This window comes from Octodon degus, unplaced genomic scaffold (assembly GCF_000260255.1).
Source record: "Octodon degus isolate 3935 unplaced genomic scaffold, OctDeg1.0 scaffold00189, whole genome shotgun sequence".
NCBI lineage: Eukaryota > Metazoa > Chordata > Mammalia > Rodentia > Octodontidae > Octodon > Octodon degus.
Genome location: NW_004524765.1, coordinates 265,672 through 291,738, shown reverse-complemented (window position 1 = coordinate 291,738; position 26,067 = coordinate 265,672). Strand labels below are relative to the sequence as shown.

At 40.9% G+C, this 26,067-nt stretch overlaps 1 protein-coding gene across 5 annotated transcripts in view; it reads right to left on the bottom strand.

The window, feature by feature from the left end:
* The window catches only part of Opa1 (OPA1, mitochondrial dynamin like GTPase), a 99,063-nt gene extending 84,253 nt beyond the window's left edge, over window positions 1-14,810 (bottom strand). For 3 of the 5 annotated variants that reach the window (XM_023704130.1, XM_004643988.1, XM_023704132.1), the window contains exons 1-6: window positions 14,551-14,810; window positions 6,092-6,410; window positions 5,369-5,465; window positions 4,144-4,251; window positions 3,408-3,461; window positions 2,493-2,560 (exon numbers count right to left, since the gene is read on the bottom strand). In XM_023704130.1, coding sequence (XP_023559898.1) covers window positions 2,493-2,560; window positions 3,408-3,461; window positions 4,144-4,251; window positions 5,369-5,465; window positions 6,092-6,410; window positions 14,551-14,582 — 678 coding nt within the window. In that variant the 5' untranslated portion in view covers window positions 14,583-14,810. The remainder of the gene's footprint in view (window positions 1-2,492; window positions 2,561-3,407; window positions 3,462-4,143; window positions 4,252-5,368; window positions 5,466-6,091; window positions 6,411-14,550) is intronic. The other 2 variants (XM_023704131.1, XM_004643989.1) reach the window with 1 other exon arrangement.
* Between the last annotated feature and the right edge of the window lie 11,257 nt (window positions 14,811-26,067).

Below are 26,067 nucleotides of genomic sequence, written 5' to 3'. Positions count from 1 at the left end.
ATGGTGTTTGTAAATAGGATATCAAGTCCGTATCTTGTACAGCAATTAACCAGTAGGAAGAATGTATGCAATGTGTTAATTATTGAAACTGTCCTACCAAATTGGTTTGAAACTGTCTCATTGCTATTTGTTTCTCAATAAAATTATGGAAAAAAAATTTAGAAATCTAACCATATACAACATTGTAGAAAAAAAAATAGTTTCCCAGTTATTATTCCCTTTCAAAAATCTGATTTGTATTGATGTTAGTATACATTTCTAGCAGAAGTTTAATTCCAATTTTTGTATTAAACCTCACAACCTTTATACTTGAGGATGACTGTTTCAAACTTTGAACATTGTTTTAAATCTAGAGCCCTCAGACACAAGACTGAACCAATTAAAAAGCTAACAGCTAAACTCTAGAAGCCGTTTTACCAGCTCTGAATTATTCCTTACATTTTCAGTTGGTGTCTGAGTGATTTCAAAAATGTCACTGCTATTCTAAAGCCTTTCCTTGTATGCTGACATTCAGCTGTCAGTTTGTAGGGATGTTTCTTAGGGCCAGGTATGTCTGGCTGCATTTTACCTGAGCAGGTCAATATTCTCAAGCATTAAGGCAAGAGTCAAACCTTAGAAACATAGTGCTTTGTATAAACAACTTGAAAGCTATCTGATGGAGTGGGAAATATTTTTTTGCACCATAAAATTTTATGTTACAATTATTTATAATTTGCTTTAACCCTAATAAAACTAGCTAACCCTCCAGTTTAAGTATTTACAAGAAATCATTGGGAAATTGCTAAGTTTCCAAGGAGAATAATTACATTTTTTACAAAGTCAAAGGGAAATAGTCTATAATGGCATTTCTCATTAAGCAACTAAGAAGTTATATAAAGCAATAAAATTGCTTTCATTCTATCACACAAAATAAAATGTGTAAATTAATTAATTAATTATTTTGCAGTGCCGGGGATCAAACTAGGGACCTGGAGCTTGCCACGCAGGTGCTTATGCCACTTAGTTATATCCCCAACCCTTGTAAATATATATTATTTTTTTAAAAAATGCAGTGTCTCATCTTAGCTACACAACAGAGCTCCCAGTCAACCTCTCATTGTTTATTCGCTACCTTGGTGGGGCTTTAGGGTACTGAGTCAAGACTTATACTAAGTTCCTCATTCACCAAAGTGGTTTCACACCGTATGAAAGAGAAAGCGGACATGCATACCTCTTCAAACAACTTTAGGTAAAGAGAAATACTGACACTCAAGAACCATACTACCAAGCAGTAATAAAGGATCCTCCTCTCCCTGTAGATCAGTTCCTCTCTGTGCATTAAGGTTACTTGCCTTAACTCACCAAGGGCCTGGTTCAAAACAAGCTGCAAATGTTAAGTTAGTTCCTGGCCCTCCCACTCTTCACATGATGAATGAAATCAAGAATGTTCTTTTGATTAAAATGATGTAAATGCAAATATGTCAAGAAAGATGAAGTTAAAAAAAAAGAAAGATGAAGTTAAAAGGCAAATGATAATACACCCACCCACCCACACACAGTGTGGGTGCACACAAACATTTTGAAATGTTTTCTTCAAAAGATAAAGGTAAAAGTCAAAGAAAAAAATTTTCCAAGTAAAATTTGGGATAGCTCATAAAATACAAAGCTGAAATACAGTGAAAGATATAAAAACCTATAAACAAATTATCTCTTTGTTCTGTCCCCCAAATTATTTTCTATGGTATTTTAAAGCACAATATAAAAGCTACATATTCCGTATTTAATTTTACAATGATCACTAAATACTTTTTTATAGATCTACTTATCTAGATTATTATTTTTCAAAAACTTTTCAAGTAATCATGCACTTTATTAATTCCAAAATAATGAAGACCAGAAGTCTTATTTTGATTGGTAAACCCATGATTATAAATAAGAGGGAAGCAAGTTGTTCTGCCTCAATTCTGTAACATTAATATGTGATTCTCTTACAACTTTAATACAGATCCTGTTAATACAGATGCGTCACAGTAGACACACCTTAAGTGGCCCCATGTATCGCTCAACACAAGAACTGATTTATTTCCTAGTAACTCACTTCCTATTTTTACATTTTCCAGTAACTGAAAGTGGGTTCTGCTGATACATTCTGTGTGTTCTGACTGCTTTTGGAGATTCACAATGTGTGAATATATTAAGGTCTAAAAAGTGCTGCGGGAAGTAAATCTGCTTGTTTCGTCTACTCCAGCTTTTCCTAAACATGTTTAAATAACAAATCCTTTTTTTAGCACCAGCCTTGGATTACTATTTCATAAAACTTATCTCAAGAAGATAGGTTTCTCTAACTTTATGGCCAGAACTGTCACGTAACATCTTATTACTAAGATTAGTAAAAACATTTGAGGTGAATTTGCATTGGTTCCTTGCATATTATCATTTTCAAATCTTTCAAAAAGTTAAAACCCTTAAAAATCTTTCAAGACTGCCTATGAGAAGCACTGGATTATACTTACCTTTCTATAAGGCTTGTCACTTTCAGATCCATGGTCTGTAGCTCTAAATGCTGTTTCTCCAGGTGAACCTAAAACAAACATACAGTCTTTCAAATTCTCCAATGCTGATGCTAGATTAAGCCAAATTCTGAATGTATTTAATCAATAAAAAGTAAATGGATTTTACAGTAATTCAAGTTCAAAGCATCAGATGTCTTATTTTTATTTTTGGGAACATTTTTATTATGGGTAAAATATGTGAAAAATTTTCAAAAATTGCAGCACATGTTTAACCTATTTAAAAAATTACAACCTGAGTTTATTTCATTTTTTTTTTTTTTATGTACTTAGTACAGGGCCTACAGGGTCTTACTCCATAGATCAGACTCTAGTGATCCTCCTGTTTTCAGCCTCTCAAGTGTTAGGATTACAGGCGTGCGCCACCACGCCCAGTCTCAAAGCCTCAGTGAGCCCCGGGGTCAGGGCCAGCAAACCACACCTGAATTTATGATTAAAACAGTCTTTGGGTTATTCTTCATGAACACACTTAACAGTTTAATCATGTATTACCGCCATTCAACCACATATATGAAACAAAAACAAATTTAAATTGTCAACTATGACATGGCAGATGAGACAAACTAAAATTACTTTTCATTTCAATTATTAAAAACAATTAGATCTATTTCAAGAAAATATTTGGGAGAAGCAAATTTTCTTTTAATAGCTTTAATCTCACATATACATATTTAGAAGTTTTAGTTTTATCACAAAATATTTTATCTAAAGGACAGTGAGTTTGCCTAATACAGTTTTGGAGTTTTACAATTCAGCATAAGCAGCACAATAAATTTGGTGTGCAATTTTATTTGCAACTAGTTTATTAGAAGCATTGAAAAGGCATGTTAAGGTCAGCAAAAATGTCTGTTTACACACCTAACAAGAGAAGTGGGTCAGAAGCTTCTATGACTTCACTAACCAGTTTGTGACCTGCGAAAAATCAGCAAAGGGGAAATGAAGATACAAAATGTAATAGGAGTGAGCACACAAAGATGACTGAGACCTCAGGTTTATAACACGGCAGGGCAGGAATCGGGCCAGTGTGCTGCGACTAACTTCTGATTCTAGTCGGGATGGTTCAACATATTATATTTTGTTTTAAAACCACCATATTGGTTCTAATCAATTATGAAAAGCAAACACATAGGAAGTCTCATCTATTGGTCAAGACAAGGAAAAACTTTTTCCCCTCCATGATTAAAAACCAGTGCATATTTTCTTATAAATGTTCACTTTAAAAAATAATAATAAAATAAATGTTCACTTTATTGAGTTAGATAAAAATTAAAACTACTGTGCAAGAAAGCTTTATGTGGGGTTGGGGAGATGGCTCAGTGGAATGAGCGCTTGCCTGGCAAGCAACAGCCTGAGTTCAATCCTCGGTTCCGCAAAAAAAAAAAAAAGAAAACAAAAGAAAAAAATATACCTTAGCATATCTTTTAAAAAAAAACCTAATAAAAAGAAAGCTTTATGTTTATGCTTTTTGGTAAAGACAAAAACAAAAAACCTTTTCATTTGCACTAAATGTTTCATTTAAAAGACAGGATACACCTATGGATTTTTCCTTTGTGGTTCTTAAACATTAAATTAGATTAAACAGGTGTGTCCTTACCTGTGGTGAAAAAGTCCTTCAACAAGCTGAGGCTTTCAACAATCTTGTCCAAGTCTGGGGCTAACTTTGCAAGGTCTTCTGAATTAGGAAGTGCTTTTCTAATTTTCTCTGGAGAAGATCAAACATATAAGTAGTATCAAAATAAGAGTATGTGTCAGACAGTAGAATCTAGGGGCTATAAAAGTATTAACCCGCTCAATCCTCAAGGCAGCCCTGCAGATCAGCTACCATTTATTACAAAGCCCTGGACACACAGGAAGGCAGTGCAGGAGCCAGGGCTGAAGTCCTGGCACTCCAGTTTCAGAATCCAGGGCTCAGTGCCTACACTGTAGTATGGGCAAAGGTATTCAAGTAAGAAGTAATCTTCATGAACATTAGAAAAACAATTTGAAAGCAAGCATTTTCCAAATTTGGTAAATACATCACTTTCATCTTAAAGAAGTGCTGTGAGGAGCCAGGGAGATGGCTCAGTGGAATAAGCGCTTCCCTGGCAAGCGCAAAGGCCTGAGTTCAATCCCCGGTTCCACCAAAAAAAAAAAAAAAAAAAAAAAAAAAAAGTGATGTGAATAAGCACTTATAGAAATTCTACCTCCATATACAATAAGAAATTAAAACAGTACTTTTAAAAGGGAAACTATTAAAAATACTTTAAAAATTTTTAAAATGTCATTGTGAATTACTGGTAATTAGCTATCAAAAAATATTTTTCTTTCATCTACTTACTAAAAAAGTAAGTAGACCAAGGGAGGAAATCACTCTAGATTCTAATAGACCTAAAAGACACATGGCTACAGAAACTGTAAATAACCATGGTAACCAAACACAAGGTGACAGTTCAGGGACGCATAGTAGACATGTCCCAGTCTACTTGGTATAATGCTAAAAATGACCTTTAGAAAAGTTGCCTGGCAGTGGGGAAATGCTGAAAAATGTGTCAGGCAGCAAAAGATAAAATACTAAGTCTCTATGACTACATACTTCTAAAAAAAGGAAATGAAAATATTAACCACATGCCAATAATAAGTACAATGGAGAGAAAATACTCCAGGACAGCAGTAACTGTACTGAAGTGATGATAGACCACTAGATATTCTTTTCCCATACAAAGTTCTTCTTTGAAACTTTACGATTTTTATCATTCTTAACTCAAAAGTTAAGAAACTATCGAAAAAAATTTATTTTTCCTAAAGAAATGACTCAAGTATTTAATGTTGGCGATACAAACCAAAATCAATATATTCATCAATTTCCCACACGATGTCAGGCACAATCCATTTATAGTCACTAAAGTCTGGTATCATATCTTTCCACTGATCAAAAGTCTAAAAGATAAGAAAAGACATCAGTTAAATATTCTAAACACCATATAAAAATGTAAAGAAATATTATTTAAAAACTTACATGATATATTATGTACAAAACTTCTAAGAAATAAATTTACATGACCTCAGCTCTTCCATAAACAATTCAGAAGGTCAAAAAATTTGCAAATACTCCTTTACTAAATAAGAATATATAAGGATTCAAAATATATTGCCACTTTCAGTAGGTTTTATGTTGGTATTAAACAACACTATGGAAAAGAATACCAAGACACAGGACTCTGTCTAGGGCCCAGAGCTGCTAAGACCGTTTCGTTGAGTGCTGTGTGCCGCCTAACTTTTCCCTGTCTACTCTTATGTGGCAAAGCTCAAAATCAAACCAAGGTGCTCGCTCTCCTCACCCAGGGCCCTCTCCTCTAGGCCATCTTTGCCATCTGTAATTACAAGGAAGATTCAGAAGACATTTTCACATTAGAACCTTTAAGAAAACCTAGGCCTTGGTTAAAATACACAATAATTGTTTCATATCTAATTATATTTTACTACACTTAAAAAATGACATGGTATAAAAATTTAAACTGATCATGCTGGCATAACTGGAAAACCAGTAGGAAAGTTAAGCTCACCTTTTTGGCTGTGTAGCCACCACCCACAGCTGATCCCAGTATGAGATATCGAAGTTTTAGGAGCCTTGCAGCTAACCTTGCTGGCCAAAAATTCCTATGAGGCTGGTAGCCATATTTAACTGGACAAAGTTTCAGTTTACGTAAAGGAAAGTTAGTTAGAGAAGAGAACTGCTGAAATGATGTCCTTTGGTGAGGTCTCTGAAACTTTAAGGTGGGATGACGTGAATGATAAATACTTCGTGAAACTAGATGCAGTTTTTGGAGTGGCGAGCTTCCTCTCATTCTAGAGCTGTGCTTCACCAAGGACTGGCAGACCTCACTGCAAGAAAAACGAGTATGGAAGAAAGATCAAACACCACGACCATGCAAAGGAAATGATGCATAAAGAACAATACTGTATCCTAAAGGGAAAACACACTCATGCACATGTGACCAGATACAACTGTCTGCATGCAGTAACTGTGTGACAGTGCAACGACAGCACATGCCATCTCATGCAAGCCTGCATGAGCCCTGTATGTACCAGTATCATCCCCATTTGACAGATGAGGAAAATGTGGCAAAGAGATCTGAATACAATCCACCCAAGTATCTCAGGAATAACATGTGGAATGAAAGAATTCAAAGCCAGGCTGTGACTCCAGATCCTGTACTCTAATTTATTATATTTGGGCTATACTACTGGTCCAAGGAATTGAAACCAAAAAAAGAAAAGGTGGCTATTTATTTTATCAACTGCTATTCACTGTAAGCACAAGTTGAAAAAAAATATAAATTTTTGCCTTTAAGTACAAAAGTTTCAGGAGTTCAGAATAGCAATGTTTTGCTACCTTATCTACATCAGGCAATTCTAAAATATGCCAAGAATGAATATGAATCAATTCTACCTTATTCAGAAGCTCCCCGCAAAACAAAAGTAGCAACAAAGCCCCCAAAGAGAACCTAAGTACATGTGGTAACTGTGTGTGCTCCCCCATTCTCCTTCCTGCAGAACTACACCTCATCTGCTTCAACACACATTCCCAGGTGCTCAAGAAAGGCCATGCCCAATTCTAAGTTGTTAGAAAATATCAATTTAGGGCTGAAATAGTTCAGTGGTTTAAGCACCTGCCTGGCAAGCGCAAGGACCTGGGTTTGATCCCTAATACCACATGTCATGCCGGGCTTAGAACCTTGGGTGGGCTGTGCCAGTCCCTGAAACTGGGCTTGGTGGTATGCACCGACAAGAGCATCACGAAGAGTCTGAGCTGCACAGTAAGAATCTGTACCAAATAAATAAAATGAATAAATAAAAAGATTTTTTAAAAATTAATTTATTGGGGCCAGTGTGATGGCTCAGTAGAATAAGTGCTTCCCTGGCAAGCGCAAGAGCCTGAGTTCAATACCCTGTTCCACATATAAAAAATAAAAATTAATTTATTCAATTATAAGGACTAAAGCTTTGAAGGAAAATGAGTTATGGAACACATGAAAAACGGTATAAAGAAGGACAATGGGCAAAGATATATCTCTTGTATTCCCACTAAAGGGTCATGTTTTTTTGCTAGAAGTCTTCATAAATGCTACTGTTGAGCCAGCCAAATAGCTCAGTGGATTAAAGAGCCTGCAAGCAGTTGCAGGGACCAGGGGTTCGGTTCCCGGGCCTCTGGTGCTGGCCCCATCCCCAGGGCGTGCTGAGACAGCAATTGAGACTGGGTGTAGTGGCACTTAATCCCAGCTCCTGTAAAGAGGCATATCACTATGAGTCCGACCTAGTAGTGAGACCCTGAACACCCTGAAGACCCTTCCCTAAAATACCAAAAAAAAAAAAAGCTACTGTTGCTTATTGGAAAAGTCTATTCTTTTACAGATTTGTTTTTAAAAATCACCTTGCCTAAGGTAGAAAAACTGGTGAATTGCAAAAGAGAGGTTAAAGTCTGGTTCAGCCCAACAATAAAGCCCAGTCTCCTTCTGTAAGAGATACTGGTAGGCAAGAGCGTGGGATGTAGTAGACAGGCTGTGAGGCTACAGTGACATGTGGAAACCTTATGAGGATAGTTTTGTTCTGATTTGAGGCTACAGGAAGTTTCCAACTCAGGAGACCTGAGGGACCCATGATTCAGTGGGAGGAGTGCCAGAACAGGCATGTCACTCTCTTGTAATTAAACATTACAAACGTAAATGCTTTTTCCAGTCCCATAAGCCTCTGTCTGTAAAAGCTCTGTACCACTCTGTACTTTTTTTTTAAAGCCCTGCCTCAGGATAAATAATCATTTCCACTATCTTATGAAGAGCAAATCCCATTCTTCTTTTAGTAAGGAACAACCTAAATTCTTCTGACCTCAAATTCAGCATATATAAAAGGAAAATCTTCAGCTTCAAGCTACCTCCACCCCAACAAGCAAACACAAATGTAAATTAGTAACAAATTCTACCAATAAAGAGGAGGTAGAGATAGGTAAGTGCTATAAGAAAAGAGTTCAGAGGAAAGTGAATGATCCTAGGAGCTGAAGGGAAAACTTTCCAAGAAAAGTAAAACTTAAAAGTTAAGTGGAGGGGCTGGGGAGATGGCTCAGTGGAATAAGCGCTTGTCTGGCAAGAGCAAAGGCCTGAGTTCAATCCCTGGTTCCGCAAAAAAAAAAAAAAGTTAAGTGGAAAGTAGAGTCAGAAAGAAGAGATATCCTGGCCAGGGAGAAGGGCATAGGGGTGAAATAACAAGATGCCGTGAGCTGGCACAGAGAGTTCACAGTAATAAGAGGTCAACTTGGAGGCCTGGCTCAGGTCTAGGACAACCACGGAGCCACTGACTATCAGAAGCATTTGAGACTCATCTTATAGGCAACATGGATCCTTGGAAAGATTTTGAGCAGGGTGAGACTACACAGTAATTAGTGAATATATTCAGTTGTACCTACTTCATCTGTACTCGTTCTCCTCCCCCCAGCAAGGTTACAGCAAGTGCTCCTCGTCCTGCTGAAGGCAAATGCCTGTGTGGTACTGTCTCGTCTTTTGCTCTTTCAGGAATAAGCAGTTTCTCTCTTAAAAGAGAGAGAAAGAATAATTTGCCTGGCACTGATCACTTTATTAAAAGATAAACCAGTCTGATTCCCATTTTAGCAGTGAAACAGCTTTTACAAGGGCACAAAAGGGCTCCTGAAGTGGCTTTTCCAATTGTTCTTGTCAGTACCCCGTGACCCTGATGACCACTGACCTGCCTCCTAGGAACTTCCTTTTCCCTGGCAGTCTTGAGTTTTACCTCCAGCACTGGCTGCTCTGGTTCAGCCTCTTCCTCCTCCTCCTCATTCTCCTCCTCCTCCTCCTTCTGGTAGGAGGTCATCAAGGCTTACACAAAACCTACTTTTCTTTTTATTCTTCCTGGAAATCTTATTTACACCCACTTCTTCAATTTCCACCTACATACTCACATGTTAAACTTCATGCGCTTGAATCTAACCGCCTACTCAACATTAACACTCTGCTATCAAAAGATACCTCAATTTCAAGACCTCCAAAACCATCATTTCCCTCCCCTCTGTGCCCCAAACCCTGATCTTCCTGTGACATTCCCCATCTCAAGAAATGACATAGGCAGTTAAGCAGGCCACAGACTTGGGGATTATTCTTGGTACTTCCAGGGCTCTGAATGCAAACTTGATCACTGTCACTTAATCTACATCAATCTATTAAGTGGCATCCCTGCATTTACAACAAAACCCAAACACACGTCTGTAAAGTTCTACACAATCTCGTCTCTGTCTCTGCCACTTTCCCTGAGCTCTACCTGAACATTATCCAGATCCTGAACTGTCAGATCATCCACCCTGCTTTAGGGCCATGAGACCTTCCACTTACTCCTGTTTCCATCTACTCCATTCAGTTCCACCTCAGCATTTCCTGAACCTTCACTGTAAAGCTGGTGCTCAATGCAGTGGTTCTTGGCTCTCTGTACTTTATCTTCAAAGCATTCATAAAGTTTATATTACATCATAATGCAGCTATTAGTTCAATGTCACTCTCTTAACAGTAAACCACAAGACTGGGCGTGGTGGCGCACACCTGCAATCCCAGCTCTTGGGAGGCTGTAAACAGGTGGATCACTTGAGTCTGATCTAGTGGTGAGACCCTGAACGCTCTGTAGACCCTTTCAAAAAAAAAAAAAAAAAAAAAAAGAGAGAGAGAGAAAGAAAGAAACAGTAAACTACAATCTTCATAAGGCCTGTCATGTTTACCACTGTATTTTCAAAGTCTGCAGTTTCTCACAAATAGCAGGCACCTAATGAATTTGTTGAATGAACACAGGTTATTTGAAGAATTAAGCTGAAAAACAAGCAAAAGAACTGAGAAAAGGCTAACACACAATAAGTGCTCAATAATGTCACCTGAGGGTTTTTTGTGGAACCAGGCCTTGTGCTTGCCTGGCAAGTGCTTATTCTATTGAGTGTCCCTTGAGTATTAATTTGCACTAAACTCCATTAATGCATGAATGAGTAAATAGCTTATTATTTCTCAAAAAAGTTATCTCCATTTATTAGGAATTAATCCAATATATAGCTTACTGGATAAATTCCAGGTGAGTTTATCCCTAGAGGATGTTTTGGTTTTTCACACTTTTTTGCTTTTAAATTCCTGAAGTTCAATTCCCAGTTCAATGGTGTCAACAATCTGTGAGTGAGAAGCACAGGAAGGAACAGAGTAGGATAAATGTCCTTTAGTTAGTCTCATTAAAGAGATAACTGACTAAAGCAAATTGTAATACTTGGTAAGGTGTTCTCAAGAATTATTTCTAGGAGCCAGGGAGATGGCTCAGTAGAATAAGCAATGGCCTGGCAAGTGCAAGGGCCTGAGTTCAATCCCTAGTTCCGCAAAGAAAAAAAAAAAGAAAAAAAAATTATTTCTAGAATTTCTGATTCAAAAAATAAATGCTCCTATAGCAGAGGAATGTAGTAACATGTAAGAGGGAGACTGACTCTAAAAGATAAGCTCCATCCCAGGGAAAACCACGTGGGTCACCCTCCAAACTATTCCAAGCCAAGTAATCAATTGGTCAGGTAATAGCTAAAGCTGGCAAATGTGTGTATATGTGTGTGGTCACCCAGCATGGTACACCTCCAACAAAACTAGTGTTTCTAACAAGCTCAGATCATCTGTCCATTACCTACAAGCCGTAATGAAACTTGGCAGTTCATGTACAAACTCCTATCACCTGGTTTGTTCAATCAGCCCTCTCATTTAAAGCAGACTGAACAAAGACAGTGATGTCAATCATTAGTCATTCATGTTTAAATACCATTAGGTAACCAGAATCTTGTAGAAAACCAGCAATTCTTTTAAGATGAGGATCAAGATAAACAACACTGAAAGCCAAGATATGAATTTCTTATTAGTATTCTTACAAAGATTGTGAAAATACATACTACAAACATGAAATAACAACATGCTGTCATTCAAAAGTAATGATAGGGGCTGGGGATATAGCTCAGTAGAATAAGTGCTTGCCTGACAAGTGCAAGGGCCTGAGTTCAATCCCTGGTTCAAAAAAAAAACACAAAAAACCATGTGTATATACACCTACTGGGCATCTCAATACATTTTTTTTTAACAGATGAAGGATACATATCTTATTTTATAAATCATGGATATACAGGATCAATTTAAGAAGAGTATTATTCTTTTAAAAGATGTATAGAAAAAAAATAGGAAAACATTAAGAAAATGAAAAGGAGAAAAAATTTCCTCAAAGTGAAAAAAGACAGGAAAGATTCACCATGTGTCAAGCCGGATGACTGGCAAAAAAAGAAAATCCATGCCTAGGCAATACGATGAGAAAGAATCAAGACAAAAAAGTCAAAACTCTAAAAGCTTACAAGAAGGGAAAAATAGACTTTCACATGCAAGTAAAACCAAACAGCAAATGTGATCCAAACAGTTCTTCCCCTAAGGAAGGATCTACCTCCTGCTCATGAACCATCTCTTTTAACCTACCAACATATAACTTTTTGTATTAATTTTACACAAATATTTACTGTACTCAAATAAACGGTCAGTTGTTTTACATGTTCATAGGCATGTGACCCCAAGGATTTGTATTTTACACAGGATTTATATTTTCATTTGTTCAAGAGTAGGAAAGGAACTGTGTTCCTTCCTAGCATGAAAAAAAAACTACATATAGCAAAAGACAAACTGGAGAGTGTGGGGCTTGTGACCTCAGAAACAATTTAGCCCAACAGCATCCAACGGAATTTAAAAAAAAAATACCACTTTTAAATCAGCTTGTTTATAAATTCATTTCTTAACTTTTCTTACATGCTAATTTTTCCAACAGAGTATTTTATTTTCCTCAGCCATTTCTCCTTTTTAAAGAAAAGTAGTTTCCTATTTAACTACTGAAAGGTAAAATCAAAGACTGAAAATAACTTGCTTCAATACTGTAGAGTTACTTTTAAAAAATTAAAATTCAACAAGATAAAAATAACCACAGGGCAGGGGAGCTAGAGCACAAGGACCTGGGTTCAATCCCCAGTACCCCATGCTTCTCTGGTGCCCAGTGTGCTAAAGCTAAAACTGGGCGTGGTGGTGCACACCCATGATCCCAGTACTGGGAAGGCTGAGACAGAGGAATGCTATAAATCCGAGTTTTGTAGTGAGACCCTGTACCACATAAATAAATAAATTTAAAAAAGAAAATAACTCTAATTCCGATTCACTAACACTATAATTATTGTGTCTTACCCAGTTTTGCACTTGGACTCCTGTTAACTTTCACACATCAAATAGATTTCTTTATAAATGTTATAAATTATCTACATCATTTTGTTTTTGTAATTTTTGTTTTTTGGCAGAGAGAGTCTGAGACAGGGTCATGTTAAATGTAGTTCAGGCTGGCCTTTAACTCATTATGTACTTCAGGACAGCCTCAAACTCACTGCAATCCTCCTGTGTCCGCCTCCCCAGTGCTGGGATTATAGGTGCACCCCATGTTTGGCTACACCATTTTAAAAGTTCTGCACAAATGCAACACAGGGACACAGCACAGGTGCTGAGCTTACAGGTGGAGTTTAGAAGTTCAGTTAGTTCAGGAAAACTTAAGTTTTTCCAATCTTATCTTGCCTCTGTCACTTTTCACTGGTTGCTAGGTCTAAACACCTAACACTCAAAATTAAGGAAGGAAAGGTTATTATTTAGCTCAGTCTGGAAGTTTTAATCCTCACTTGGCTGGCTGCAAGGCACACTGGCACATGGCAGAGGGCAGCAGCTCATGACAGCAGAAAACAGCGAAGAGCAAAGGGAAAGCTGAGGAGATAGCTCTGTGGCATAAGTGCCTGACTGGCAAGCAAAAGCTCCTGAGTTTGATCCCGAGTACCACAAGCCGTGCAGGCCATGCCGGCCCCAGAACTGGAATTCAGTGTGGTGACTGATGCCTATGCCTGTGATACCAGCATTAGAGAGGTTGAGACAGAAGGAGTCTCAACTGCATAGTGAGACTCAGTATTAAAAAAAAAAAACAAAGAGCAAAGGAGCAGTAGCAGAGGTACCTTATGGTGTATCCTGGCTATCTGCCGCAGGGCGGGTGTAGCACTCACACCCATAACTCCAGCACTGGATCATGAATTAATCACAAACCAGAAGTCCGCCCTGTGACTGCATGTGGCTTCAGGGAACAACTAAACACAAACCATAACATACCTGCTACATAATACTTCCTATCAAATGCCTGCAACAATAAGTTAAACTGGGAGATTATCATAACAAACTGCTGCTAAAGAGAAAACAAAATTTAATACTATTGAAATGTATGTAGCCATCCACAGAAAGAAAAGACTTGTACAGTATAACTTTCTATTTAGGGCTAAACCAGGGCAGGGCAACAATGACAAAGTGATTAGGCAGAAGGTGCCACGTTTGCCACTTGGCATCAAAAAATAAGCCTGGTTCCCTAAAGACTGCTTTGAACAGGGCATCTCTGAACATCCCCTTTGACACCATTTGCGTCACTGCTCTCGATGTGACTCCGATCAGAGCGCCAGGGACACGGGGCGGGCCCCGCACTCAGGGGAGCCCAGCACTGCCGAGGCAGCGAATACTCACTCCCCGGGCTGCGGAAGCGGAGAGGCGAGACGCACAGTGGGCGACAACAGGGACACAGAGAGACCGGGGGTGGGGTTTGGGGGGGGGGGACGACAGAGATAACAGCGAGGTCGCAAGGGTGCACAGGGCAGGGACGAAAGGACAGACGCGACGGGGAAAAAACACAGGCGTCCAAACTCTTCGCGCTGGATGCGGACAGGAGGCACAAGGGCTCCGCAGGTAAACCCAGTCGGCGTTCCCGTCAACGCTGGGTCCTCGAAATACCCGGGACTTCGTGAGCAGCCCCCGCGGGGCCCGAGAGGCAGCCGCACGCCGCGCAGGCGGCGCCGGCCAGCCCGGTTTTCCAGAGGGCTGGGGGAAGACCTAACGGGGCGCTCGGAGCCCGTGCTTACCAGGCCACGGCGGCCCGACGCAGTCGCCACATCCCGCCGGCGGAGAGGTCGCACTGGCGCCGAGACAGCCACGCGGGAACCCCGCTGTCAGCCCCAGTCCGGCGCCCGCTGCAGGAATGACCCGGGAAGAAGCCCTCGGCAACAAGGGCACAGAGCGGCCGCCGAGGCGCTCCCAATGGCGCGCAGACTTCCGCAAGAACCTGCCCGGCACCCGTACTCGGTCCGTCGCTGAAACCGCCTCCCGACTCTCCCCGGCGGGGCAGCACAAAGGGCCCGCAGGGGCTGGCGCATGCGCGGCGAGTGTCTTCCGCCTCTCCGCTCCCGCCCTCTCGCGCGTTGTTTCCTGGGTGGATCTCTGCTGAAGTCCCCAGGATTAAGGATTTGGAAGCCGGAGGGATAAAGGCGCAGGGATTTTGAAGAGCTTAAAATCTGGACTGATGAGTGCTCACTGGTGGCGACTGATTTAGTAAGATTTAAGTATATAGGAGCAGGAAGGAGTTTAGCATAAAATGAAGACAAAAATTTATAATTGAATAATGTATTAAAAACTTGTCTGGCCCGGGAGTTAGCTCAGCGGCACAAGCGCCCGCCTGGCGAGCGCAAGGTCCTAAATTCGATCCCTGGTACCAAAATGAAAAACCAACTTGTCCATTCGGCTCACTCCTGCTACTCTCCTTTGTTTAAAAGCACTTTCATGTGTTTGGAAAAGTCAGGGTGTAAGAGGAGGCGTCCTGGATAGTTTCGATGCCTTAGAATCTTGGAGATCAGATCAGAGTGGGACTGAGATCCTTTAGGGCAGCTATGGGTTTGAAATGAGCGTGTGGAGTTTATAAAGGTATCAAAGTGACTTTTCCTGTTTACTTTTCTGGCCTTCATGGGAATTTTAGTCACATCAGGTTGTTGAAATGTACCTTGTCGGGGCTGGGGAGATAGCTCAGTGGACTAAGTGCTTGCCTGGTAAGCACAAGGTCCTGAGTTCGATCCCTGGTGCCACCAAAAAAAAAAAAAAAAAAAAGGATTGATCAATGGCCAAAATTTCAAGAATATATGTTAATATTAAAAATGTTTAAAAAGAGAGGAAAAAAATGTACCTTGTCAAGGCTGCGCTTCCATATTGCCAGGGGGCAATGTCTTATCAGTGCCTTAATCTACTTTGGTCTTCTAGCTTTCAGGCTATGTCCCTCTTCCTCTCCCTCTGCCCCCTCTCCCAGTCGTCCTCCCCCTCGCTCCTACTGATGTCCAGTCTCTTGCCGCCTACTTCTCTAGATACATTCCCATAAATCCTCATGCAACAGTTGCATGATTGTACGATTGTGTCGTTTTTCTCTTTCAGTGCAGCCACGATACGGCTTGTGAAAGCGGATGGAACCGATTGGTGGCATTAGACAGAACTAAAATCAAAGTGTCTAGTCCTGTGCCTTGTTTCAACCCCACTTGACTATACAGATTCACAGAGCACAGTTTCTTTTTCCTTAACTGTCATATCAAAAAATCAAGATCCATCCACTTAGAATACCACCAAGTGTAGAGAAAGTCTATACTGTGCTTAAACTTGGCTTGAAAGTCAACTTCCCAAATGGAGGACTCTGGAAATTTTCTTTATTATGACTGTTCATTAGCTAGTCCAGATAAGGGTTTGCTATACTGATAGTGCAAACTGTAGCTCTTTGTAGGGTTCTACGTTTGTACAGACATTTGTTACAAAAATAAACCAGATAACTACATCTTTTGTGGATGAGTTGCTTTCACAATTCAGAAAGCCCTTGTTCTGCTTTTTGGGCAAGGACGTAGGCTTGATGATGTTTGTCTCCTGTGATAAGAAATAGTAAAATGTTTGAAATCAATGTAAGTATCCACATATAGGAACTAGAAAATAAATAAGTCCATTGGTGGACTTATTGGTGTCTATGTCCACTTGGTATCTGTGTATTCAAAATGGTTAGGATAGATATATAGTTACATTCTCTTAATGAATAGAGGGATTTGTTGTAATAGTGTTTGTAAATAGGATATCATGTCCGCATCTTGTACAGCAAATAACCACTAGGAAGAGAGTGTGCAATGTGTTAATTATTGAAACTGTCTTACCAATTTGGTTTGAAACTGTCTCATTGCTATTTGTCAATAAAATTATGGAAAAATAAAATTAGACCTGAACATAAATTCTATCCATAGTAGCCACAAAAACCTATAGATTACCTCTCTGTTTCTTTTTAAGAAATAATCTCTGGGGCCTGTGAGATAGCTGGATGGATTAACCACCTATTTAGGTGAGTGCAGAGACCCGAGTTCAATCCTGGCACCACATGCGGCACTGGTTCTGAGCCCAGGTGCACCAAGACAGCCATGGAGTCTGGGTGTGGTGGCCCATGCCTGTACTCCCAGTGCTTTGGAGGCTGAAAACAGGAGAATCACTATGAGTCTGAGCTGGTAGACCCTGTACCAAATACATTAAAAAAAAAAAAAAAAGAAAAAGGAAATAAGGGGCCGGGGAGAGGCTCAGTAGAATAAGTGCTTGCCTGGCAAGTGCAAGGGCCTGAGTTCAATCCCCAGTTTTACAAAAAAAAAAAAAGAAATAATCTCTGATGTATGTGCTCCCTAATTTACAGTAGCTTAATTTAGGATTTTTTAAGGATTTTTGTGATTTTACAATGGAACTAATCAATGTGCATTCAGTAGAAACTGTACTTCAAGTACCTGTAGGTACTTTAAAATGTAAGAGTTCTGAACCTACGTCAGGTAGGTGAGGTTGACTTACCATGTTTGTTCGGTTAGGTGTATTAAATGAATTTTGAATGTGATCTTTTTAAATTATGATGGGCTTAACAGTATAACCCTATTGAAGCTGAGGAGCACCTATATTATCTGGTAGGAAAGGAGTAGATTATTTTGCCACCATTGGACCAAATTCAACTCATAGATTTGTTTTCTTTGGCTTACACAGTGCATGACTACAGTGTTTTAAAAATAATACTAAATTTGTCACAGACAGTAAAAAACAGACATTTAACATTTTTAAAAAGTCTGATTTAAAGTATCAGGAAGACTGACAACATGAAGCCCCCTTTATTTCTACTTTTCTGTCTTTCATTGTTTTTTTTTCTCCTTTTTTTTTTTGAGACAGGGTCTCACTATGCAGCTCAGGCTAGCCTTGAGCTCACTTTGTAGCTCAGGCTTGTCTCAAACTCAACAATTCTCCTGCCTCAGCCTCCCCAGTAGTGCTGGGATTACAGGCCTACACCACCACAGCCAGCAGAAGCCCTCTTTCCTATCTGTAAAAATATTCCTTGGAAGGGGGCTGGGGAGATAGCTCAGTAGAATAAGTGCTTGCCTGGTAAGTGTAAGGGCCTGAGTTCAATCCCCGGTTCCGCCAAAAAAAGAAAAATACAACTCGCCAGGGATATAACTCAGCAACATGGTGCCTGTCTGGCAAGCACAAGGCCCTGAGTTTGATTCTGGGTTAAAAAAAAAAACAAAACAAAACCTTACAGGGGAAGGGACTCGCCACCTACATCAAGTAGGAGAAAATGAAAGCCTGTGAAGGTCAGGTGTCCCCAGTGAATAGTGTGTTCTTCCCCCCACAAGAACACAATTATGCAAGTCAATTATGTGCTTTTGAAAGAATATGGCTTAACATGTATCAAAATATTTACCTTGACCAGCAAAGCAACCCTTTTCAGTTATCCAGTGGACCTGGAATCTTCCAAAAAGTGAGTAAGGAGATACTAGAGGAGACTGGACTATTTGTTTTCATCAGATATGTATTTACATTTTTATAAGAGGGCTGGCCAGATAGTGTACTAAAACCCCTGCTCAGGCAGAGCAGAGCGGCAGGGTTTGATCCCTGGACGCTGTGCCAGGCCTGCCCCCGGGCATGCTGAGAGGGCAGTTGGGACTGGGTGTAGTGGCGCACGCTTGCAATCCCGGCACCTGGGAGGATGAAAACAGGAGAATCACTGAGTTAAACCTACGTAGTGAGACCCTGTCCTAAATTCATAAAAATAAAAAAATTTTTATAATAAAATCATTTCCAAACATCTTCCTGGAAGATGTCCAAATTCTGTGGTGCTGTTCTCTTCCTCTGAAGTCTCCCGGAAGGAAGCAGCTGAAGTCACAGGTATTTGCATCACGATCCTCGTCCTATCATCGTATTTTTCTTTAGTGCTCAGAAAAGCTATTAAAAGCCTCATCCACAGCCATTTCTAAATCACTTCTTGTCAGTACTGTCCAGCAATATTACAAGTCTGGTTGGAGGAATACTGGCAGTAAGCAGATAAACACCAAAGTGAGAAGGTTAGCAGGAGTAGGCACAGACTCACAGGCAGGCCGGAGTGTAATCCAGTGGGTTTAAGAAAGATAATTCTGGAAAATCAAACAGTGAACATGTAAAAAGGAGATTGAGTGCCAGGAAGACTGGGCAGGGAGCGATGAAGAAGGTCAGGTGGGAGGGCCTGGTCAGAGAGCTCAGCGGCTAAGGTGCCTGCTTAGGCAAGCGCAGGGATTGAGGTTGGATCCCCAGCACCACATGCCACGCTGGTCCTACCCCTGGGGCAGATGTGATAGAGACTGGGCGTGGTGGCACACCTGTGATTCCAGCAATGAGGAGGCTGAAAACAGGTGGCTCATGATGAGTCCAAGCTGTGTAGTGAGAGCCTGTAGACCCTGTACTACATACATGACTGTAATGGGTTAACTGCATTTTGTACTGTAACTATGGAAAACTATTTGGTTCCCTTATGCTTCCTATTATCTAAGCCTCTGTTCAAGGCTGTTTAGTAATGAGTAACTGTCTCCCTCCTCTCTCTAATCTGATTCTTGTAAACAGAGTCAGCTTAAGATATATCTTGTAAAAACAGCTTGCTCAACCAGACAGGTAAGTTGTGCATATCACTGAACTGTGAAAGATCCCTTAGGCATGTGACTTTCATTTTAAAAGCTCTTTGCTTCCCGGGCTAGGCTCTGATTAGGATTAGGATTAGTTGATTAGTCTCCTGCATGAGAACTGACTGGAGGCCCTCAGCTCAGTAATAAAGGCTCTTATATAAAAAACAAACAAACAAACAAACAAAAAATGGGCCAGGGAGATGGCTCAGTAGAATAAGCGCTTGCCTGGCAAGAGCAAGGGCCTGAGTTCAATCCCTGGTAAATAAAGGCTCCTATAAATTCCAATCTGGCTTCTGTTCTGGTTCCTATTCTGAGCAGCCCATAACAATAACAACAAAAAGGCAAGTGTAAGAGGTCTGAACTAAAGTCTGGCAGTGGGGAGAGGTGATATAACTTCAGAGAACAATTGTATTTGAAGCAATGGAAACAAATGTAAGGTTTAGGGAAAAGCACCAAAGACAACAAAGTTGTGACACTGTCACAAGTCATCTTAGATACAGCTACCTAAGTAGAGAAGCTGAACACAAGTCAGGCACAGAGAGGATCACAGTTAGTGGATTATTGACTAATGCTGAGGTATGAATGAGTTATCCAATCTTGGATCAGAACTGTGAGCCAACATAGATCTCCTTTCCCATGAAGTTAGCACGCCTGTTATGGTTTGTACCTGGGTGTCCCCCCAAAGACTCATGCAGTCATGGGGCGGCTTCTAGAGTTTGTGATTAGTTCATGATCGAGTGGTGGGATTACGGGTGTGAGCGCCACACCCAGCCTGGGGCCGGTAGCCTGAGTGCCACATAAGGGAGACAGACGGGCTCTCTGTAGCCTTATTGCCACTATTCCTCCCATCTGCTCTTGCTGCTTTCTTGTGTTCCACCACCATGAACTGCTGCCCTCTGCCATGTGCCAGTCTGCCTTGGATCCAGCTGAGTATGGATAGAGACCTCCACACATGGTGAGCTCAATAAACCCTTCCTTCCTTAATTTTGGGTGTTTGGTATTTTGTCCCAGCAACAAGAGAAAAGTAGGGCTGGCCAAATAGCTCAGCAGATTAAAGTGTCACTTAGGCAGACTCAGGGGCGGGGAGTTCAATCCCCTGGCCTGCCGTGCAGGCCTTGCTGCTGGGGCATGCTGAGACAGCAGTTGAGACTGGGTGTGGTGGTGCACGCCTGTAATCCCAGCACTCGGGATGCTGTGAACAGGAGGATCACTACAAGTCCAATCTATGCAGTGAAACCCTGTAGACCCTGTCCTAAATACAAAACAAAAAACTCAAGAGAAAAGTAACCAAGACAATGCCTCAAGTATTTCTTTAAAGTAAAGAAAAATAGGGGAGATTCTTATACTCAAGTAATAATATGAATGGTTCAATAAAATTGGGCCAAAAAAAATCAGATACTGCATAAAGGAATATGCAACCATCATGAAGAAAAAGTGCTCAGTTTTACTGGTTATCAGGGAAATTAAAATTGGGACCACATTAGCTTCAAATAAAACTACTAAAAATAAGAAGTCTCACAATTCTGAGCTGAGAACATGGAGAAATTACAAATGTCAGCCATTATGGTAGGAATGTAGTGGCACAACTACTTTGGAAAAATATTTGTCATTTAAAAAAATTAAATATCTCCTTCCCCTCTAGGCAGGCAATTCTATGTTTAGGGAGTTATCTGAAAGTAATAAAAACATATGTTCATAAAAGTTTTGCACAAAAAATATTTTTAGGACTTCATCCGGAATAGCCCTGAACTGGAACCAAACCAAATGTTCGTGAAAAAGATGGAATCAGCATTTGTACAACGATAAACAGAATGAGCTACAAGTATATGTGTAAGAACATGACTGGCACGTACAGCAGACATGCCACCATCGAAAAAGGATACACTATGTGATTCCATTAATTTGATGTCCTAGACCAGGAAAACAAAACAGATGTAGAGAATGGGGAAGAGCACCAGGGGCTCAATAAGGAAATCGAAGTGGCTTATGTTGTGAAAGGACTCTGAGCTATGTGGACCCCCCTCTTTGGCAAAATAGCTTAGATTTCAGATTGATATATGGACACTTCACACAAATAAAATGTGCCAAGTAACTAAGTGAGGAGATTGGGAAGTGGATGGAGGTCAGCTGAAACAAAGATGATGCAACTGATAATTAGAGAAGCTGCGCATTAGGGAGATGAGGAATGCATTGCATTTTTCTGTTTGCTTTGTATGGGAACATTTCTTTTTTTTTTTCTTATGTATTTAGTACAGGGTCTATAGGGTCTCACTATATAGATTGGACTCATAGTGATCCTACTGTTTTCAGCTTCCCAAGCCCTGGGATTACAGGTGCCCATCACCATGCCCAGTCTCAACCACCATCTCAGAGCGCCCTGTGGACGGGGCCAGCCTGGCATGCTAGGGGATCAAACCCCAGGCTCCTGCATCTGCCTAAGCAGACGCTTTACTCTGCTGAGCTATCTGGCCAGCCCATTGTACATGCACATTTTCATTAACATTTTTAAGACTTTAAAATGCATCATCTATTTCTTGTAAAAAAAAAAAATTTCTAGAATTTTGTTTTTCCTCTCCATGATTCCAGGTTGTGAAGGCAAAGCACACAGAGCCACCAGCGTCATGTAAAATCGGTTCCAGATTGTATGTTTCTCATTGCTGCTTTAGCAACTTGCCCTAAATTTGGGGACATAAAACAACACTAACTTATCTTACGGTTCTTGATGCCAGTTGGTTCACTCAGGGAGGTAGACAGATCCCATGATAGGACATGGTGTCCTGCTGTAGGAGACAGTGGCAGTGGGCAGTTTCATCCTAAGCCAAAGAAGCTCTGGTTTAGTATCCAATTCACCTTACAAATAGGAGAGACTAAGGCAGCATCAACTGTTCGACCCCTCCCTGCTTTGTTTTAGTGATAAGGGGACCCCTGGGCTAGGTCACCCCTAACTGGCCCTGCCTGAATTGTTCCGTCCTCCACTCCTTCCTATGCCGTGCTGAAACTTCACACACATGAAAGAGTTAAGGGAAGAAGCAGGACCAATTAAAGGAAGTAGAGTCAAACCACATGCCCATATGTAGCCGTGAATCTCAATGCCTGAGCCGAGACCTGCACTCCATGATGTTCAGCCAGATAATCATCGGTGGGCACAGCAGTCCTACATGGTTGCTGTGGCAACCAGGGAACCTATATAAGCAACAGGGGAACAAAGAAATTGGCCGTGCATGCTCCCAATTTTGATAGGGTTGAGTGTGTAGCAGATGCCAGCAAATAATTAAGAAATACTCTGTTATTCCTATAATACAGTGTCCCCTGGACAATAATCCAGCCACTACACTGTCTGTAAGCTGGAGACCCTGGGAAGCTGGTAGAGTGCCTCAGACCAGTTCCAAAAGCCCCACAACCAGGTAAGCCAGTGGTAAAACTCTGAGGTCAAAGGTCCACAAACCTAGAAGAGGTTGCTGTTGCAACTCCCAGAGTTTGAAGGCCAGAGAGTTTTTAATTTCTACTTTCCTCTCCTCAGTCAAAATTCCCGACACCTGCAACTTTAAAGGAGTAAGTGCTAATTTTGTCTCACAGTTTCCATGCACAGTTGGTTTCAGGGCAGGAAGACCTAGTGGAAGGGCCTGGCAGAGGGGAGCTCCTCACCTCATGGAAACCAGGAAGCACAGGGAAGGGAGGAGCGGGGGGAGAGAAATCCTTTGGGTCACTTCCTCTCTGACCCACCTCTTTCAACTGGCCCTATCTTCTAGCTGTGCATGCGCAGTGAAGCCCCTTAATTTGATTACTCTCCTTAAGTTGTGCCTTCGAGCATAGCAGGCTGGGGTGGGGGGAGTGGTATTCCAGATCCAAACCACAGCATGGTCTGGTTTCCAAAGGCAGAAGAAGGTGAGTATCTCAGCTCAGAGGGCAGAAAGGATTACTGTGAAGGGTCAAATCTGCCTTTGTTGCTGAACACAGCCCTCAAGGGGCTGGATAGTGACCACCCATAAGCACTGAGCATCAATATCCCTTCCTCATCCCCTGATTTAAACGCCAGTCCTACTAGGAACAACCTCACAAATACACCCGAATTAAGGCTTTCCTGGCTACTTGGGGAACCCTTAGTCATGCTGACACATTTGACCATCACAATCTCCATAATCACGGAACAGCTTAATTTTATTTTACTTTCCTTGATGAAGGAAAAGCTAAAATGTCATCAGTTGAATTTTTTCAAAACCTGATGAATAAGGGCCAAAAGTTAAAATTAGGTTGATTTAATAAATATATTTAGTATACATTTCTTTAAAAAATAAATTATAGTAAAAGTAATAACTCCTCCCCTCAAAAGTCTTACCCTTGGAGCCGGGGAGATGGCTTAGTGGAATAAGTGCTTCCCTGGCAAGCACAAGGGCCTGAGTTCAATCCCTGTTCTGAAAAAAAAAAAAAAAAATCTCACCCTTGCTTTACACCCCTCCCTTTTTTTTTTTTTGACAGGGTCTTACTATGCAGTTTGGGCTGGCCTTGTGCTTACTTTTGTAGCCCCCAGGCTGGTCTTGAAGTCATAGAGATCCTCCTGTCTCAACCTCTTAAGTGCTGGGATTATAGGTGAGCACCACCACACCTGGTTCTGGGGCCAGGTTGGTGCACCAGGGGTGGGTTCTGGGGCCGGGTCTGCATGCCCAGGATTCTGGGGTCAGCCGCACAGGGCTGAGGATTGAACTCAGGCCCTTATGCTTATGCTTGGCCAGTAGGTGCTTATCCCTCTGAGCTATCTATCTGCCCAGCCCCTCAAACACACTTATGTTGTTCTTGGCAATGTCTCCTACTATAGGTTTTTTTTTTTTTTAAAGTTTAACCATTCAGCATAATTTTCAATCACCTCTTGTATGCTCAGTGCAGAGACTGAAATAGATTGGGTATTTTCAACTTTTAGCATTGTTCAATGAGAATGCTAATAAAGTCTATCTGTTTTAAGAGCATTGGAATGATAAGAATTTTTTTGTGTGTATTTATTATATTGCTAGGTTGTAATGTCTGATAAAAGGCACTGTTTGAAAGGACCCTAGTGCATCAGCGGGGAAGTGCTCCCCCTGCAGGTGCTGCAGGACGGCTGATTTAGGGCTACCAGTTCCACCCAGGAGTAGTGCAGAAGGTACCATTTCTGTTTTGCAGTATTGTATGCTTTGAGAAAGAGAGTTTTCTCAAGGTCACACACAGGTTGGTAGTATTTTTAGATGATTTGTGCATGTTGAGCTGGAGCTTCAAGGATCACAGTGTGATTTAAAGAAGCAGAGAAAACAACAGAGGTCAACTTAAAGGAGAAAATGGTGAGGAAAAGGTACAAAGGAAGAAAAGTGTTTGCTGGATGTGTGTAGGGATAAAAAAGAAATAATTCGCTTAGATGAGTGGTGGAAAAGAAGAGGATAAAATGGGGTCAGAAGAGATCAGAGGGAGGTTTGAATGGTGTTGAAGTATGTTTTGCTATCTTCTACTAGAAGAAACATGCATAATTTATTTTTATTTTTATTTTTTGAAACATGAACAATTTCTTTGCAGAGAAGCCCATGTCAGAAGGGAGCTCTAGAGAAGTTAACTGTTGGGATTTATTGATATCTCAGGTACTTCACAGAGAAACCTTGGCAAGAACAAGGAAAAGATACACAAGAGGATGGAGCTGGGTCAAGTGGTGGCCCATGCACCTGCTGGGCAGAGGACCCCTAGAACAATAGGGGCATTTATGTCTACCTTTGCAAAGCTAGTATCCTGTGACACAAGGTTACCTAGGGACTCACAGCTGACATTGATAAGGAAGGATGCTTTTTTCATTTTTTTTTAATTTTTTATTTATTTGTATGTGTGTGTGTGTGTGTGTGTGTGTGTGTGTGTGTGTGACCAGCTCAGCCCACCAGGGGCGGGGCTGGCTGGCATGTGGTGCTGGGGGATTGAACCGTGGTCCCTGTGCTTTGGCTAAGCTTGTTCTAAGTAGGTGCTTTAGACCACTGAGCCATCTCACCAGCCCAGGAAGGATGCTTTTTTCAAGACTGAGGCAGCTTGACTGCTTTAGGCACTGAGGCCTCATCCGGCTCTCACGGACTCGAATCTTTTCCAGCTTCAGTGGATTTCAGCTTCAGTGGCTCCCAACTTCTCTCCCTTATCTGTTTTGTTGTGTAAATGACAGGTGTTCTGCTGCAGTTGGAGAAGCTGTGTTTGGAAAAACCTTCAGAAGACCTCATTCTTCATGCCAGTCCAAAGATTGTATTTAGCAATTTAACCCTATCTAGTCCATAATACCTAAGCATGGTGAGTTATCAGTGCAGTTGGCAAGTGTCAGAAATTGTTAGTGATTCGAATCTTTTACAGTCAGTATATTATTATTATTATTATTATTATTATTATTATTTTCAGTCAGTATATTATTATGGCGTTGCTTATTCACATCTTGTGGTCATACTTTTCTGCTGGATGGTTAAGACCAAGTTAAAGTGAGTCCTGTATAAACAAAAACTTAACTTTTTGCTATCAAGGTCAGTTAAATCTCCTCAGGATTTACCTTGGAACCAAGCATAGTGCCTCTTAGATAATTTATCAGTGTCAGCCATCTGGATGAGTCACAGCCGCTGCTTGACAAAGTCGCTTTCTGTGAAAGCTTGA